Source organism: Phyllosticta citriasiana (genome assembly GCF_038021145.1).
Source record: "Phyllosticta citriasiana strain CBS 120426 chromosome Unknown IWZ02scaffold_7, whole genome shotgun sequence".
Lineage (NCBI taxonomy): Eukaryota > Fungi > Ascomycota > Dothideomycetes > Botryosphaeriales > Phyllostictaceae > Phyllosticta > Phyllosticta citriasiana.
The window spans coordinates 280794-297672 of NW_027117284.1; the positions used below are offsets into that span (position 1 = coordinate 280794).

The following is a 16879-nucleotide window of genomic DNA, read 5'->3' on the forward strand; positions in this document are numbered from 1 at the left end:
AGTCTAGATTTCATTATGATTGCTGACGGAGTTTATGAGAATGCACGTCTTTGATGTTCTCCTGTTCTGCCCCCTCCCACATCCAAAAAGACTTGATCGCCGTGAAGGCACATTTACCCAAAAAAAAAAAAAACACTAGCTGATACGGTAAATCAACAAAAACTATCACACTGCACACAAGGGCTTAGCATCTGACACCTGTGTGCTGTGCTTTTCCACCCTGGGAGGGGTACAAGCAGTGAAGGACGAATTGACGGAGCTGGAACGGATACTACTACAACAAGGCGCAACAAGAGACACATGGAGAGTCGGCGATTGGTTGATTTCAAGCAGTTGCATTCTAAAATTATTCTCTTTCAGTCCTTTCCTTCCTTTTTCTCCCTGATGCGTTGTTGTCGGCATGGCAATTGAGGAGGGGAGGAGGGGAGAGGAGAGCCCGTCCAACCGGCGTTTTTTTCGGGTTGTACCGTTTTGTCCGAGGGAACTGCTGCGTTGCAAGGGGAGGGGGTTGGGTTCCTGTATCATCCCTGGTTCTTCTTCGTTGATTGAGTGAGTGAGTGATTGAGTGGGTCAACGAAGGTTACTTATCATTTTCTCCTTGTTGGTGTCCCGAGAGATATCTGGTGGGGCGAGTCGCCGCAGACCCACATCTGAGTGGAATGGGATCGCTTGGTAGGGTCAGATGAGGCCCGGCTTGCTGTGAGTGCGTGCATATGTGAATGCCGGTGTGTTGGTGGTTTTGAGGCGTCGAAGAAACAAGCTGACGCAGTTGACTTCGTGGATGGGGAAGTGTATTTCTATGGGTTGGTTGAGCGAGTGATGAACATAAACTGGTTCATGGCGGAGAAGCCAGCTGCGTGATGAATTGGATGGCACAAGTAGCACATGTGAAGGTCCCGGGTATTGGAAATCAGTAGACAAACAGAATAGTGCAATCGCAACTGGTTCATGCTGTTCTTGCTTCATTGGATGTGGGTGGGGAAGAGCATGGTCTGTCCGACTGCAGTCAGTGATAGTCGATTGACGTGATACGATCCCCTGAAATTGGGGACTTTGGACGAGGAGTGGAGCTTGAGGTCGTGAAGCGTGCAGCCATGCAGACAGATAGAGGTGGGAAGGTTTTGCACGGAACGTCAGGAGAAGGGAGGAAGTTGGATTGGATAAGGAGCATTCGATTGTATGGACCTAATACGACTGGAGAGCGAAGAGACTTTTCTGCGTTGTCTCCAAACAAGACACCACTTGGGTGTAAAACATTCTGCTAAAATCCTCGCCCTTGAAATCGACCCACCGGCAGTCAAACGAGCAAAAGATGCATCGTCGCACCACGTCGGCGCACCCATCTCCCGCATCGTCTGCTCAAGGGCTTCTGAGGTGCCTCCGTTGTGCAAATTTTGGTTCAGCACTTGGTCGAAAGATGCTCCCAGGGAGATCTCAGCCAGCAAGATGCCAAGGCTGTGAAGCGCCTTGTTGCGAGTTGGGTATGATGTCCAGCTCGAGTTGACATTGCCGTTCGACGACACTTGTGGTTCCTATTTCCAGATGTAGGGGCTGTCGAACTCGGGTTTGTCGGCGCTTTTCAAGAAGACAATGTCATTTTTCCCCCAGTACGAATCAAGCCAGGGTGTGTCGTGCAGGCCAAGCATGGAGTTGGCGACGGCAACGGCCAGATTGATTTTGGTACGTAGATTGAAGCCCGAGGTCGTGGAATTTTGTGCAAGGACATCTCTGAGTGAGACGAACGAGTGAGGCTTTGGCTGTGTCGCTGGCAATCGTGGGAGAAATAGGCCGTACTTGCGCTTACCCTCTTGCTCATCGAGCATGTAGCCGTCACAAACTTTTGATGGGACTGCTTGGACTCATTCAAAGCATTGCAGAGGTTAGAATTATGTTGCATGGGAGCCAGGGGTATTGAAGCCGTGGGCGAGGCTTGCGGCTCAGGGGCAAGAGAGGAGATACGCCCCTTCCCCTTAAGGGCAACAGGTGGCGGCGTTTCCGACTTAGATTCTTCTTGTTCAAGCAGGCCAATTTCAGCAGCCTCGATATGCCATGGCACAGTCGATCTGAGAAGCGTTGTTCTGTCGTATAAGAGAACAGCAAGCCAACATGGAAGCCTCCTTTCATGATTATGCTCCGTGGCCTGTCTAAACGGATACTCGCTTTGTGAAAGTTGCTGCATGTACAACGAAAGCAACGCTGTATGATTGCGTAAATAGCAGAGGCGTAGCTTTGAATTTCCTAAAGTCTGGCAGCTTGTACCGCACACTCTGTCCATTTGGTTTTTGCTCATGCCGGCAGCTTTGTTCGGCCAATTGAATCAGTGTTTTGTTGTAGCGGCGCACAGTCTTCATTGACTCGTCGAAGCTGGACTTCCTCAGCGTAAACTGTAGACGTTCATACTCTTTCCGGAATTATTTGGTCCTGTCTATCTGTACCTGTTACAGTTGTCAGCACGGATCAACTCTTCTCGCTTCTTCTTGGAGCTGACATGGTGGTCGTGGTCAAGTTTCAAATTGTCGGCAATCTCCCTAATCACCTCACCCATTCTTATGAGTGTCTCCACAAATTCTTCATGAGCGCGGCCAAGTTGATTGCGAACCGCTGGCTTGATATCCGGTCTCTCCCACAATTTGCCGTCCATGTCCTGCAACAATCCAGCTGTATCGCTCTCCGGAGCAATCTCTTGGAGTAATTTCTCGCACGTGTTTTGACAAATGACGCATTCGTTTCGGAGGTCGAGTGAGGGAGCGTGCAGTGGTTCCTCGTAGAAGATGAACCTCTTGACAGTCCTCGCGCCATCTGCATACTGTTTCATCGCTTCGATGACGAGTGGCACCGCACCCAGGACGAGACCAGCAACCTCCATTCCAGACATCAGTGAAAGGAAGAGCTGTGGTACGGTAGCTTGGTCGATGACATTGGATGCTTTAGCAGTCTTGACAGCATTCGCTCACTTGAGGCCTATGTAAGGCTGAGAAGGCTGCTTTGTCGAGTATTTGGGGGACACTGCAAGGCCTGCTCGGATTGGCTGTTAATAGTGTGCATGGCTGTCTGCTAATCAGTAGTGGGGTCAGCCTGACAAACATCTCTGGATATGACCTTCTGACCACTTTGCTGCCTGAGTCGACTCTCCATCAGCCTTCTGCCAGATGGCCCGCTGTGGAGTTTGAGCCTCCTTGCTGTTACAGCCAAACCGCAACAACCACCCCAAGAGCTTGGGGAAAGATGGCTTTACCCGGCCGAAGAGGCACAATCTTGCTCTTTCCCGTCGCTTAAAAGGTTCGAAAATGTCTCGACTCATTTCGTGAACTCGGTCAAAGGGTGCCTTCACCCTGCTCCGATGAAGTTGGGAATCTCAGTACATCTGAAGTCTCAGACGCCACAGACCGGTTCCGCATCTGGGCGGGAAACATTGGAGCTCATCAAAAAGACCGTGGTTCTCTCGATTACCGACTGAGAGATGCATCCCACACCAAGGACAATGTCCTAGATCTCCTAGATGCGTTATTAGAAAATGTGGAGAAAGGCAAGTTCAAGAACCACGCAGGAGTCTTTATTTACTAACATCCAGAAGTCTCTGCTATCCTGCTAGGAGAGCACATGTCATTGGAAAATCGCGAGTTTGAGTCCGATTCTGATTCTGATTTCGAGGGAGCGACCCACGAGGCAGTGGAAGAATCCTTCCTTGGGGTGACGGTGCTTGGTCAGTTGATGGAACCCATCAAAGAGGTCATCTCGATGCTCCTAAGGACATCCATGGTAATACGAAAGCCTGCGCCTTATGATCACTTCGCAAACTTCAATCAAGTTTCGACAACTCACTTTGAGGACATGGATCTGCGGCATATCCAAGACAAGTTTCCCATGGCATCTCCAACCCTCGTCAAACGTCTTGCAAGGGCGACGTCTTCACGCCGCAACTATCTCAAGTATCGATAAGATCGACAAATCAACCTGTCTGCTGGACTGGACAGCTTGGGTGACTGTAAGCAAGAGAACAAAAGTCAGCCTGCACCCTGTTATCATAGCCACCTCGCTTAACACCGTCATCAAGACTTGGATCTGGACGCCTTCTCAGAAGCGGGGATGACCGAAAGTTCTTTCGCTTCCTCTTTCCAAGGAGCGAACAACGAATGTTCAAGCTTCCGCGTATGCCGAAAGACGGTTGCAGCGGTGGCCTGTTTCAATGCCGCTTTGTTTTGGGATCATCTCGGCGAAGACTGAGAATTCGTGGAAGTACGTGGAGCCTTGGTAGCCGAGAAGCAAATTCAAACTGACTCAAGCAGGAAACACGTCTCCAAGGATCTCGCGCCATATGTTTGCACGTTTGATTCCTGTAGCACCCCATTTCGACGATTCGAGAAGCGCCGCGAGTGGTTCGAGCTCGAGTTGAGCCACAGATCAAAGTGGAAATGTCCTCTAAACTGCGACGTGATTTACGACACGCAGGAGGATCTTTCACAGCATCTCAAGGAGCATTCGGGAATGTTCATCGATCCTTAAGGGGAGTGTCAGGTAAGGCCCGATGCCACCTCCTCGGTTGAATGCGCTCTCTGCCCAGAAGTTCTTCCTTTGGCGCAACTACAGTCCCATCTTGGAGACCATCAACAGCAGCTGGCTCTCTTTGCGTTGCTGCTTCAGATTAGGAACTCCGAAAATGATGACGAGTTCGATGGTGACTCAGAATATGACTCAAGAAGTGTCAGTTGAGGAGGATAGATCCGACATCGAGGCTTCGGCGGATGAAGAAGATAATGACTCAACTGCGGAGGAAGCGATGTCCGACCCACTTGAAGTGGACTCGGAAGCTGCGGAAGAAGCTGCTCAAGCGCCCATGACAGAAGATTTGGAACACAAAGCACCGGATTTGACTACCAATGACACGGAACAAAAGCACCACGTTTACTACGACTGCGCTTTCAGCTTCCTGGGCTGCAACTATGCGATCTTATCCCCGTCAGACGAGCAAGAGTGGAAAACGCATGTTTTATCGCACTTCCATGGACAAGAGCCGCCACGAACGGTCCAATGTCCGCTATGCGACTCAGGTACTGAGGACTCGGACGGTCATCGCGCGGGCCAGAGATTGCCCTTGGCCACTCCATTCGCCTCGGATGGTTGGATCACATCGGACCTGTCTAGTTATCTCGAGACACGACATCAACTTGATTCCAGCTGTGAGGCTGTCCGAGAGGTATCGGCTGAGACAGTGACCACCGAGTCTGACGGAGAGGACTTGCCCATCAAGCTGCGATACGTCGATGGTCGAACATTCAGCTGCCCGTGGAACGTTTGCAAAACTTGGAATGGTATGGAAAAATTCATCCAGCAAATTTCCCAGAATGATCAAGTCGAGGGTCACTTTATCCAAGACGGTCTTTACGACTTGATTGGTCCGAGTGGCACAAAGGTCCCTGAACATGCCTGGGAAGTAGATGTTCGGCCAGGTTGGGAAGTCACGATGGAAATGTGGGCAGGGAGAGACTGGCTTTTCGAATTCAACAAAGATGTCGCACAGGGAGAATCCATGATGCCAGGAGCCAAGCACGCGCTCTTTAAGGTCGATGGTCTGGATGGAGGGGCTGAGAAGTCTCTTGAAAATCTCGAAAATGATTCAGGGCGTTGTGAAGGAGAAGTCGCAGAAGAAAAGTAATCTGGAGAAGAAAAGCACATTTATAGTGCTCCAAAAGAGCGCATCGACACAGCGTGGACACTAAGCCACGATAAAACGGAAGCTCCTCAATCGACGTCTGACGGAAGACAACAGGCTAAATTCGGACATATATCAAAATCCATAAAGACCATGTCGAAAAAGAAACTCTGGACTACTTCGATCTACCATGGGAATGGGATTTGGTTCGAGTCTCATCCCGAGTACTTTTGTCCGCTTGCTGATCTTCTCTTCCAGTCTGGCGACGACTACGCTATACGCAGGGAAAGCACCGGCGTACCTCCGGCGGCAAGGGATCGAGGCTTGGTGACAAAATTCGTAGCACACACAAGTATGGGTTTCCACGAATTGAGCTTCTAATTCTCCTGCCACCGTCCCTTGTCGCGCTTGAATGCTCCTGAATCTTGGCCTTTAAGTAATGGGACGTGGCTGAACTACTTCTAATCACCGTCAGACCAAGAGCACGGATGCTCCTAGTTATATCGCACATCTTTTTGCTGTGTGTGCCACGACTTTTGTCACGACTTTTGTCACGACTTTTGTCACCAAGCCTCGGACGAAACTGAGCCTCCCTAGTGGGAGTGTCAGAAAAGGCGTAGGTGGTGTCAGAATAGCAGCAGTCTTTCTTGAACATTGACGAGAGCGATTGCTGAACGGGATTCTTCCTTGGTGGCTGTTGTTGGGCAGTTTCCTTCTCATTGTGGGGCCTTTTCAATGAGGGAGTGGTGGTGGTGTCCACGGTGGCGACGGCAGCAGCACGGATAGAGGACATTGTCGCAGGAGTTGTGGTGGAAGAGATAGCATCCTGCTGAGGCTGGATACACGCGAGCTGGGAAAGCAGCGTTGCACTTCCAGCAGCCTTCTTTGCTGCTTTGTTTTCCTTGGTTTGTTGGGTCCTCTCAGCCCGATAGGCTACAGATCTGGCTGACCACTCCGTCCCCTTTCTCCCACGTTTGCCAGTAACCCAGAATTCTTCTTTCGGATGGAAGGCCTTGCATTTGCCAATGCAATCCAGAGTTTTGCCAGTTGAATCCACCAGTCTCCCTTGCCCCCCCCCATCCTTGGGGCCTTCTTGGCGTTGTTTTTCTCGATGGCCGCGATTCCCGCTTTGCGGCCATTGACCGACGGCTCAGCGAGGCGTATTTTGTCTTCCTCGGCAGTCTGCTCAGTGTTAGTGTTGGACCTCCAGGCAAGGGCACCAATTTGATGCTGTGAGCCATGCAACAAGCTTCTCGATCTCCGGCGGCTCGGTCTTGTTCTCCGGCGTCTGAATCGCATCGACGGGGGACTCTTCATGGTTGGAGGACATGGTGAGATTCAAAAAGAAGAGGGAGAAAAAGGGTGCAAAGAGGGAGAACGAGGGGGATCAAAGAGAGAGAATACCCGCCAATGAGCTGAAAACAGGAGTTTTCTACCCAAAGAGCCAAACGTTAAGTGTGCTTGCAGAGCAGGGCACGCCTACGGACGGAAAACCAACGTCTTCTTTCCACAGGTGCCAGAGGCGAACAGTGCCTGCAGAGCAAGGCACGCTGACGAACCGAAAACCCAGAGGTCGTGGTCGTATTTGAGCCGGGCTGACAGAGCCGAACCCAACGGCAAAATTGAAGCGGAGTTCTCACGATGTCTTGGGGCGAAGGGGCAGCAAAGATGGGCGACACAGCGAGACGTGACGGTGGCGAAGACAAGAGGGTGACGACGACGACGACGACGAGGTGGGAGAAGGAGAAGACTCAGCTAGCCATTTGGTAGAATTACAGCCACGGCTAAGGAGTAGCCATTCCTCAGCTGTGGCACGCACAGGGAGCAGTCGTCCGCCGTCACAACTTTGCTTGGGCAGCATTCGTTCACTGCTGTGGCTGAGCCGAAGGTCAAATTCGTTCCTCGCAATGAGGATCTTGAGCTTAATGGCAAGCAGCAAACGGGTAACTTCGCGTTCATCGTGAAATGCCTCACAGTAGTTTATAAGTAAGGTCTTTGCCAGCTAACAGTAACAGATCATGCGCAGGTCAAATATCATGATAGGTTTTCCGAATGCTTGCTCGAAAGCGCTGAGGATTAGAAGGGTAAGACCCTGCTTGTTGAGTGGGATTTGTCGCAGGTCTGTGGTTTCATCATATTTGGGGCAGGTTCCAAGATGTTGACCCAGTGTTAGTAGAAGATACGGACAGAAGTAGTTCATTCTTATCCAAGAAGACGACGACCTCTTTGCCCCGCTTGCGTTCCAGCATTGGCAGCATGCGGTGTACCCAAGCACACTCTGAAGAAATCGCCGCCAACGACTCTTCCAGAGATTGATGTTGTACGTCTTTTCTGACAATCTCAGCCAGCTGCGTGATGTTGAATTTAAGGTCAAAGCCTGACCGCTTGGCCCACTATCATCCGAACTAGTTGACCTCTTTGAACAGGAGAAAAGTTGGGACAATACCGCGTCATCCAGCTTCTCCACCGCTTGAGCATCTGTCTCCGTCTTGGCCTTTTGCATGCCCATTTTGTATAGTTTGCGTGGATTTTGGGAGAAAACTGCCAGGGCTTTGGGTAAAGGGGGTCGGAGGAGTGAGGAGGAGAAGAGTTGGAGGGAAAAGAGAATTAGGAGTGGGAAAGTCTAGAGACCCGTTGGCCTTCAACATTCAGAGTGAGGGAATCAAAGTTCCTAAAGGGCATATGTCAAGCCGCTTGGCAGGATGTGCGCTTGGAAAGTTGGCAGGAGTTGCGACAGACAATGCCTTCTTCATGTTGCTTCTTCTTCGGCTTCGAGCTTCCGCTCCTTCTGCTCCTTTGCGTGAGCCGCGTTCTGCGCGGAACGACGAGCCCTGCAGGCAGTGCAACGGTCGGAGTAATTGCTCTCTCCGCCACAGTGGGTGAAAAAAGAAAGACATTCGATATGGACAACAACTCGCCAAGCGTGGTTGTGGTGGCAGACGGCTGTTCGTTGGGCGTAGCCGCGGCCGCAGATGACTGCTCCCCAGATGCGGCTATGATGACGGATAACTTCTCCCTGGGCACGGCTGGGACGGCGGACGACTGCTCCCTTGAGGATGACTCACTTCTTGCTACATCCACGGTGTCGCTCTTCTTGCGCTCCGATAGCTTCTGCCGACCTCTCTTGTCGCCGACATCATACTCTTGCTTTTCGAACCTAAGATCGCATCCTTCGCATTTCCGGGCGTCTTCCGACATCCCCTCAGACTTCTCGTTCTTCTTGCTGCGGGATTCCAGGGCAGCATGTAGAGCAGGAAGCTGAGCGGCGCGGTGCTCAACAGACTCTTTCAGCTGTACAGCACGATCGCTCTCTGTCGCACGCTTTGTGGGCTCATTAGGCTTCCACTGCAGGCTCTTGACTTCTTTCTTTATGCCAAAGAGCATGGTTCATTGCCACTCCAAGGTCTTGCGCTCCATGTCGGTCATGTTTTTAGCCGCAAGAAGATCGTCGTCCCATGCTGGGATGTGTTGCACCCCTTGGCCGGTCAGAAAGGCATGCATCGACTTGTAGACGTCCGCAGGGCTGTCGAACTGGCCCAATGCGCCATGGAGGTTCATGACAAATTTTTCAAAATTTGTACGGGTTTGCGTGAAGGCGGCGGTCCCTTGGATCTGACCGCTTACCTTGATGTGTCCAAGGTGGTCCAGGTTGTGTGCGTAAGGCACATCGAGAATGTTGAGCTGGCCATAGTTCAACTTGGCCCAAGCTGTTTGCCATACGGCACCGAAAGATATCATTGCTGAAAATCGCAAGTTGAGTTCTTTTCTTGCAATAATCGTTTCAGTGTTCGGTGGAGAGGGTTGAGGTATTTTGGGGAGTGCGCGCGAGCCAGCCGTACACGTTGTCGGCGATGGAATGGATTTCTTCGAGCCTGCGCAGACGTTCGTCCTCATCATCAGTGTTCGCCAGCCATGCCGTGATGGCCTTGTCAACCTCCTCTTCTGACATGTTGGGATGATGGTGTCGCTCGCGTGGACGATGTGGTTGTGCGGACGATTGATGGGCTGCTTGACACAAGAGGTTATGTAGCCTCGCTTGAGATTTGGCAGGCTGAGCTTTTGCTGTTGTGGTTCAGCGCTGCAGGCAGGCAGTGGCAGCGGCGCAGGCGCAGGCGCAGGCGAAGGTGCAAACAAACAATGATTAACACCTGGATGTGATTATTGCCTTGAAGGCGCATCGCAACCGTCACCGCCTTGTCCTGTGTAAGTAATGGGGCCCACCTGCCTGTGTGGAACCTCTGGCATTATGTGCCCCAGATGCAAATGTCTTTTCCCCCAAGTTGTATAGGAAGCCCGTGAAGTACGCTCATGGGGTCCCGTATGGAAAAGGCTCTAGAGCGAAACGTCCCCATCTGCGCTTCAGGTTTCTCGGAGGGTGAAAGAGCTTGGTGTTTGTCGCGTGCGCAAAATTCTTCTTCAGCAGCAGAGGTGGCCAAAAATGTGACTCTTCCAGCGCCTGTCACCTTCGACTTAGAAGCGATGGGCTCCTGATTTCTTTTTTTGAGATTCTTTGGAAGCACACGCATGGTGTTGGTTACCATGTCTCCAGCGGGACAAACAGTGGCCAACCACATCCTTACTTCCGTTCCTTGGCCCCTTGGCCCCTTGGCCCAATCACAACACTCTTCTCCAACCCGTACAACAGCGCGGCAGTCCAACCACCCGATTCCTGCAGACTATTCCGCACTTGTGCAAGTGGCTCCGCAAACCGTCGTGCTGCATCTCGATGGAGCATCTCGATGGAGTAGGGATCTGTGAGACGGCAGAGCCTGGAACTCTCGCCTTGCCCGCTCGCGCTCCGTGCCAATCACGCCATCAACAGTTTGACGCCATGTCCCACTGCGACTCGGCCTCGGAGTGGTTAAGGTTTGGAATGCTGCCGCCATGCCTGACGCGCCCGCAGTGCAACCGTGGTTTAATTGGGTTCCGGTGGGGCTGCCAGCACGAAAATTTTGCGCCAGGGGCCCCAACCACCCAATTGATTATGTCAACATTCTGCTCCTCATCAACTATAAAAAGCCGTCCTACTCTTGACTCTTTTTTGTGAATTAGCTCTCTTTGCCATTTTGGCTTAGGTATGTACTCTTTTGTCCTTACATTGCACACTTGTGGTGTTGAGTCGGAGCCCTGCTCGGGGATCGATTTGGCTTCCCAGTCGCGACACTACTCGACCACCATGTCCTTCAGATTTGCAGACGAGTGGATGGGAGTCCTTGCTCTAGGACATCCTTTCAACTTCTGTCTCGTCTGGCAATCTCATCACCATGACAGTCAACACACTTCAAGAAGCGATGCTAACAATTCCACAGATCAAGTGTAGTATCTGTTCTTTTCAGTTTAATCTCTGAAACGAGTCTACGGACTCTTCTTTGATTAATCTAGTTTTTTGACCTCGCGAGGCAGCCTCTGGGCTTGCTCATGTTGCCTCGCACAGTGTCGCCCGTATAGCACTACCGCGGGCTGACGCGACCACACCACTTTTTTCATTGAGAGACTTGCTTTATGTTGGTTCTCGAGGAAGAATGTTGTGTTCAAGATACGAAAACATGCTTCAACAAAGTGACGAGGCGAAAGGGTGAGAGACTTGGGTTGCAATCCCGCTTCAGGTCGCGCTTGTTGGGAATTCACGACAGCACCTCGGTTTTGCAATCGCCAGATTTTCTCAACACTTGGATCTTCATAACCATTGTCCGTCTGCTGCACAATGAAGCAACTTATTCTCGCGTGATGCTTGTAGACACTGATTATACAACCAAAGGCAAGGCGACGGCCCCGAAACTTGGCTCCACCCACGATGGCTTGCTCGCAGCACGAATCAGCGGGCACACAAATCCCATGCACAAGTCATAAGGGAGGCGATAGCTTTGAGTTGGGTCGGCACGCTGGCAACCGTCAAACGCACAAATCTACAACGTCTAGGACGGGGACAAATCCAGCGGCCATGTCAGAAATCTTCTACGACCAGCATGATATCAATCATCTCTGCCTCTGGAGCCCAAGAGAAGAAGTCTCAGAGACAGCCGCAATATGATGTCTGAGCGGTCAGGCGTTGAATCGTATTGTCCAGGTGGTTCCCTCAACACCGGGCTGCATCGTCACTCCCGGGTTTCTTGCCGCATGGCTTTGCCACTTGTACAATCAGCGCTGCATTGTGCGGCAGCTCGGGGCTACGTCCAAGGTGAAACGGGCGGTCGCATTTGCGACATGCACGGAGTAGGCGTCGACGCTTTTCACCTGCCCGAAGCCAGGAGGACGGCCGCAAGGTTAGATCCGCCGCACTCTGGACTCTACCACATCGTCATCTCCCAAGGACAAGCCAGGCGGCAAAAAAACCCCATCGTCGTCGGTCATCGCCCGCCGTCCTGCCCGCCGCCCGTTTGCCTTTTTGCTGAACCCAGCCGGCGTCGGACCGTACTTGCCGTCAGCCTTATGCGCTTCGACCTCGCCGCCTGACGGTTGCGGACATTACCTTGTTGGTCACGCTCACGGCCTCTCTGCGCCCTACAACTCATCCCAACCGACTTTCGCCCTCCTCTCTGCTGTCCAAACCCTCTCCGGCTCGTCCACTGCGCCAACCATGGCTGAGCGAGTCTTGATGAACGAGTACAAGGCCCTCTTGAAGGAGACTTGGACCGACATCGAGGTAAGCGCCCCCGAACGCCCTGGCCCGTCACGGTGCAACCAAGGCCACTGACACGCCGCCGCAGCTCATCAACGATAATGTCTTTGAGTGGAGCGTCGCCCTCATCGTCCTCAACCCCGATTCTCTCTACTATGGCGGCTATTTCAAGGCCAAGATGACCTTCCCCAAAAACTACCCCTACAGCCCGCCAGGTACCATCCCCAACATAGCCTGCATGGCCCTAGCTAATGCCCTTTGCAGACTTCAAGTTCATGCGCCCGCTATACCACCCAAACGTGTACGCCGACGGCCGCCTGTGCATATCCATTCTGCATCCTCCTGGTGAGGATGAAATGTCTGGTGAGCTGGCGTCAGAGCGCTGGTCGCCGGCTCAGCGGGTCGAGTCGGTTCTTCTGTCGATTCTCTCGCTTCTCGACGACGCGGAGCCGTCCTCCCCTGCCAACGTGGACGCCGGCGTCATGCTGCGCAAAGACCCCGAACAGTACAAGCAGATGGTCAAGAAGGACTTGGAGACCAGCAAGCAAGACATTCCCGAGGGCTACGTCATGCCCACCCACCAAGACGCCTTCAAGACGGTCAAGGACGACGACATATTCATGGAATGGGAGGACAGCGACGCGGAATCGTTCGGAGGCTCCGACTCGGACATGGACGACTTCGAGGCCGATGATGATGACGAGGACATGGACAATGCAGAGTCGGACAGCGGCGAGGATGATACCGACTAAAAGTCAACTCTGGAGCCAGCACGAGCTTTGAAGCTGAGGCCCTCTACACGACGCATTGCACATGGTCGACCACCTGCCGTCACTCAAGGACGCAGGACCCTTTCCTTTTTCTGCATTCCGCTCCGGCACAAGGCGGCACTTTTCTGGTCTTTGGTTTCGGTTTTCAGCTCACCAAGTTTTTGCTTCAGTTGCTCTTCAGGCGTTCTAATCGAAGCAAGGCGTCAGGCGGACACAGCCAGGGGAGCTTGACACAAGGGGTGGTGCTTCCGAGCGATGAATGCATTTGCTCGGCGTCATAACATGCAGGATGGCATGGAGCTCGTGGGGGACAATTTACACACATGGCTCGAGTGGTCAAAGCATAGCGATAGACTCGGATACGTGATATCTGAACCATCACATAATAGCATAGACATGAGACAGCGTCTCTCGATTCTCTCATCTTTTGTCTGTCACTGAAGTTGTTGCAACTTGGGCGAAACATTCTCAGCCAACCCAGCATGTTATGCAGTCGCGGGTCACTCGATGGAGGTGATTAGGTAAAAGCAAGTCTAGTCTTTGGTGGAAATGCCAAACTCTTCATGGACATCCTTTACCCTCACGCCGCGAGACTCTGCAATGATGCCAAAGAGACCTTGGCCGACGTCACGGATCTCGTTGTAGTGGTGCAGAAGACGAATGTGCTCCTTGATGACTGCTTTGGCCTCGTCGAGAGCAGTGCGGGAATCGTCGTGGGTCCAGTTGGTCTCCAGGTCAGCCTTCCGTACGCAGACGTCGGCCAGAGCGGCGTCGAGGTCGGCAGTGCGGCGCTTCATGTCAGCCTGCGCGTCATTGGTCAGTCGTGGTCAGTTTTTGGAAGAGAAAAGAATGCAACGTACCAGGCGTTTGTCTTGGACATTTTGGGCCTTGTCCCCTTGCAGATGGTCGGACTGGGCCACGTTTGGTGCTGGAATTGGAGCATGCTGATCATGATGGTGCTCTGGTTCGGCCATGTTGATTGAGCGCACGGTTTGGATCGCCTGACGAGGACGGCGTAGAGGCCCGGTGCAGCAAAAACAGACCGGAATAAGTAACAAGACAGCTTGGCGCCAAGGGGATGTCGCCGCATCAACCTTTGGGAGAATGACGATGTCGGTTTGTTGGTGGGGAATTGAGGTGGAAGAGTACCTAATGGGTGTAGAGGGTCGGTCCATATGTGTCTTTCTTTGATGGTCAGAATGAGGCAGCCTCAATAGGAACCACTCAACGGCAGCCATTACTTTCCCGCTGGCCCTGGCTTGACTGACTTACGCGTAAGCTGCCAGATGCTGTGTGCTGTGCGCATCACGCCTAATCGACTGAACAACACCTTGCAACCAAAGACGCTCTCTCCTGTTTCCTGCTCTGCTCTGCTCTGCTCTGCTCTGCTCTGCTCTGCTCACTCTTCCCGTGATCCCCTCTCGAAACACCTCCCCTCTCCCGCGCATCCTTCCGCACCTCCCGCTCCGCCGCACCTCTCGTCTCACCTCCGTCGCAACGGCCGCGCAACCGCCTGGCTAGCCCGCCAGCATGTATAAGCCCATGCGCTCCTCAGGCCTAGCCGCGCTATTCTGTCTCGCGGCCACGGCTCGTGCCCACGAACACCACATGGAGAACATTCCAGAGGGGTCGGGCGTGTCTGCGGATCCAATCGTGAGAACAAGAAACAATTCCGCCCGCCCGCCTTGCTGACGCTGTCTTCAGGACTCGGTGCTATGGGTTCACATCCTCATCCAGACCCTTGCCTGGGGCGTCCTCTTCCCCACTGGCATGGTCTTGGGCGTGCGTACCCCGCGCCCTTCATCCACTTTGCGCTCACACATTGCCATAGATAACCCGCTCGAGATGGCATGTCCCACTCCAAACCACGGCCGCCGTCCTATCCATCTTGGGATACATTCTGGGCCACAGTCACAAGGGACGCCAGTTTGCTCCCGACAATGTCCACGGAAAATATGCGCCGGTCCTCATGCTCATGCTGTTCCTTCAAGTCGTCTTTGGCATCTACCTCAAGCTTCATCTCGAGAAGGGCATCCATGGGAGGATAAGGAAACACGTCGTCATGGCGCATGCAATCGTGGGAAAGCTTATGCCGCTGCTGGCCTGGATCCAGATGCTGTTTGGAGGCATCGCTGCGTTGGGCTTCTGTCGCGATGACCACCTCGGCCAGTGCCTCGCTCACTTTATCATGGGCAGCGCCTTTATCGCCTACGGCATTATCATGACCATCCTCCTCTTGGTCGGTCAGCTGTGGCTGAGGAGGACCGGACGGAGCCAAGAATTCTTCGATTCCTTCACCATTGCCGCGTGGGGCTGCGTCAACACGTTTACGGAGCACCGATGGGGAGGGCCTTGGGTTCACAACGACTTGCAACACACATCCATGGGCATTGTTTGGTGGTGCGCGGGTCTCGTTGGCATCTGGTTGAGCAGAAGCAGGGACGGCAGGCCCAAGAGAAACTTGATTCCAGGAATCGTCATTCTCCTCACTGGATTCGCCATGTCTGCGCACGCGCAGACTCTGCCCTTGTCTACCATGGTCCACTCGATCTTTGGATACACCCTCATGGGCGCCGGTATTACCCGGATAATTGAGATTTCCTTTGTCCTCAAGGACAAGAATGCCGTCAGCGAGGATGGCACCGAAATCAACAGCTGGCAGCACCTGCCGCCATTCGTATGTGGAAAGTAACGAGCCTGGAGAAGGTTTATGCTAACAACTGATAGCTTCTCTACGCATCTGGATTCCTTTTCATGGGTGCCACCGAGGAGCAAATGGCGCTCCTCTCGGACGCCCACGTCACGCACGTCTCCTACGTCCTTATCCTCTACAGCATTGCATTTCTGCTGTACCTCTGTATGTCTAGCTTGCAAGACGCGCGCACAAGTTACTTACGCACAACAGTCGTCAACATGCTTCTTCACGTCTATGCCACGTACGCGTGGCCCGAGACAACCAAGCCCGATCCCGCGTCCCACGGAGCAAACGGCTCTCTCCGCAATCGTCGTCCCCGCCACGTGCACTCTGTATCGGACGATCAACGATTGAGAGACGGGGAAGAGTTTGAGCTCGAAGGTCTCATTTCGGAAGACGAAGAGGCGGATAACCGCAACAAGGACAACGTCGAGAATAAGGCGAACGGGAGGACTCCAGTGAATGGGGCAGCAGCATAAGCAACGGATGAAGTAGGGAAAACGAAGCGGAAGATCATTGTGTTGTTTGAAGATTCAATTACTTGCATTTCTTTCCGGGACAATCTTGTCTTTTTACTTCCTTGCTCTTCCTGGGTGCCTAGAAGACATGGCGAGCAAGCGAGCGCTTGCATGGAGTCAATGGGTTTGGTTTATCTTTGGCTGTCCATGTTCCATGTTTGACGGATTGGTACAGGATGTGCATGCGCGGTTGGCATAGCATTATTCCATCATTCGCTCCCGCATCCTGGTGCTTGGGATGCTACCTGTTATATCTTGCATTGATAATGAACGTGGCTGGACTTTGTCGCTGCAGACCTATCCGAGGAAATCAGGGCTTTTTAAGACGAATGAAATCTAGACGGCCTCGATTGTCTTGACCATCGCGCACAGTTCGGTCGTGGTGTTGGAGAACTGAAGGGAACGAAGACTCGGCATTTTCGGCATCCAAAACACCCACCCGGACCAAATGACGTCGCCGCCGCCGCCGACCCCCGGCCGCCCGCCAATGGATCTCGGGCCCGGTCCAGACTCGACCCGCATGGCTGAGCCAAGATACCTTCTCCGCCCACAACGAACGACGACATATTGGGTTTCGAAGGACAAACACGACAAACTTCTCCAATTGGACAAACAAACGACGGGTTG

The 16879-nt window shown here is 52.8% G+C and overlaps 8 protein-coding genes across 8 annotated transcripts; 4 read left to right on the plus strand and 4 right to left on the minus strand.

Moving 5' to 3' along the window:
* Window positions 1-2144: 2144 nt before the first annotated feature.
* Window positions 2145-2875, minus strand: IWZ02DRAFT_378918 (uncharacterized protein; the record flags this gene model as incomplete). Its single annotated transcript, XM_066765017.1, has 2 exons — window positions 2145-2401; window positions 2455-2875. 2 exons carry the CDS (start codon window positions 2873-2875, stop codon window positions 2145-2147), a joined length of 678 nt encoding a protein of 225 aa, XP_066622132.1.
* A 725-nt stretch (window positions 2876-3600) lies between these two features.
* Window positions 3601-4503, plus strand: IWZ02DRAFT_490676 (uncharacterized protein; the record flags this gene model as incomplete). The annotated part of the gene is made up of 2 exons (XM_066769681.1): window positions 3601-3929; window positions 4287-4503. 2 exons carry the CDS (start codon window positions 3601-3603, stop codon window positions 4501-4503), a joined length of 546 nt encoding a protein of 181 aa, XP_066622133.1.
* A 739-nt stretch (window positions 4504-5242) lies between these two features.
* IWZ02DRAFT_352309 (uncharacterized protein) lies at window positions 5243-5446 on the plus strand (the record flags this gene model as incomplete). Its single annotated transcript, XM_066764253.1, has 1 exon — window positions 5243-5446. A coding segment is annotated over one exon (204 nt), but the record flags the coding sequence as incomplete, so codon positions are not given.
* Window positions 5447-5825: 379 nt separating this feature from the next.
* On the minus strand, window positions 5826-6980 carry IWZ02DRAFT_433232 (uncharacterized protein; the record flags this gene model as incomplete). Its single annotated transcript, XM_066766276.1, has 4 exons — window positions 5826-5924; window positions 5952-6615; window positions 6636-6832; window positions 6855-6980. 4 exons carry the CDS (start codon window positions 6978-6980, stop codon window positions 5826-5828), a joined length of 1086 nt encoding a protein of 361 aa, XP_066622135.1.
* A 1251-nt stretch (window positions 6981-8231) lies between these two features.
* On the minus strand, window positions 8232-9232 carry IWZ02DRAFT_270145 (uncharacterized protein). Its single transcript, XM_066763466.1, has one exon. The coding sequence runs from the start codon at window positions 9032-9034 to the stop codon at window positions 8336-8338; it is 699 nt and encodes a 232-aa protein (XP_066622136.1). The 5' UTR covers window positions 9035-9232; the 3' UTR covers window positions 8232-8335.
* Window positions 9233-11864: 2632 nt separating this feature from the next.
* On the plus strand, window positions 11865-13312 carry IWZ02DRAFT_270190 (ubiquitin-conjugating enzyme/RWD-like protein). Its single transcript, XM_066763467.1, has 3 exons — window positions 11865-12293; window positions 12358-12484; window positions 12534-13312. Exons 1-3 carry the CDS (start codon window positions 12228-12230, stop codon window positions 13019-13021), a joined length of 681 nt encoding a protein of 226 aa, XP_066622137.1. The 5' UTR covers window positions 11865-12227; the 3' UTR covers window positions 13022-13312.
* A 260-nt stretch (window positions 13313-13572) lies between these two features.
* Window positions 13573-14013, minus strand: IWZ02DRAFT_433235 (Swi5-domain-containing protein; the record flags this gene model as incomplete). Its single annotated transcript, XM_066766277.1, has 2 exons — window positions 13573-13842; window positions 13900-14013. The coding sequence occupies 2 exons, from the start codon at window positions 14011-14013 to the stop codon at window positions 13573-13575; spliced, it is 384 nt and encodes a 127-aa protein (XP_066622138.1).
* A 403-nt stretch (window positions 14014-14416) lies between these two features.
* On the plus strand, window positions 14417-16631 carry IWZ02DRAFT_451945 (uncharacterized protein). Its single transcript, XM_066767553.1, has 5 exons — window positions 14417-14692; window positions 14744-14821; window positions 14871-15716; window positions 15767-15896; window positions 15945-16631. Exons 1-5 carry the CDS (start codon window positions 14570-14572, stop codon window positions 16211-16213), a joined length of 1446 nt encoding a protein of 481 aa, XP_066622139.1. The 5' UTR covers window positions 14417-14569; the 3' UTR covers window positions 16214-16631.
* Window positions 16632-16879: the final 248 nt, after the last annotated feature.

Excerpts from the sequence above, each read along its gene's own strand:
- IWZ02DRAFT_270145 (XM_066763466.1), bottom strand. The coding sequence starts at position 9,034 with ATGCTCTTTGGCATAAAGAAAGAAGTCAAGAGCCTGCAGTGGAAGCCT.
- IWZ02DRAFT_451945 (XM_066767553.1), top strand. The coding sequence starts at position 14,570 with ATGTATAAGCCCATGCGCTCCTCAGGCCTAGCCGCGCTATTCTGTCTC. Across the intron at positions 14,693-14,743 it reads GCGTGTCTGCGGATCCAATC|GACTCGGTGCTATGGGTTCA; the intron begins GTGAGAACAAGA and ends CGCTGTCTTCAG. Across the intron at positions 15,717-15,766 it reads GGCAGCACCTGCCGCCATTC|CTTCTCTACGCATCTGGATT; the intron begins GTATGTGGAAAG and ends AACAACTGATAG.
- IWZ02DRAFT_270190 (XM_066763467.1), top strand. The coding sequence starts at position 12,228 with ATGGCTGAGCGAGTCTTGATGAACGAGTACAAGGCCCTCTTGAAGGAG. Across the intron at positions 12,294-12,357 it reads AGACTTGGACCGACATCGAG|CTCATCAACGATAATGTCTT; the intron begins GTAAGCGCCCCC and ends ACGCCGCCGCAG. Across the intron at positions 12,485-12,533 it reads CTACCCCTACAGCCCGCCAG|ACTTCAAGTTCATGCGCCCG; the intron begins GTACCATCCCCA and ends TGCCCTTTGCAG.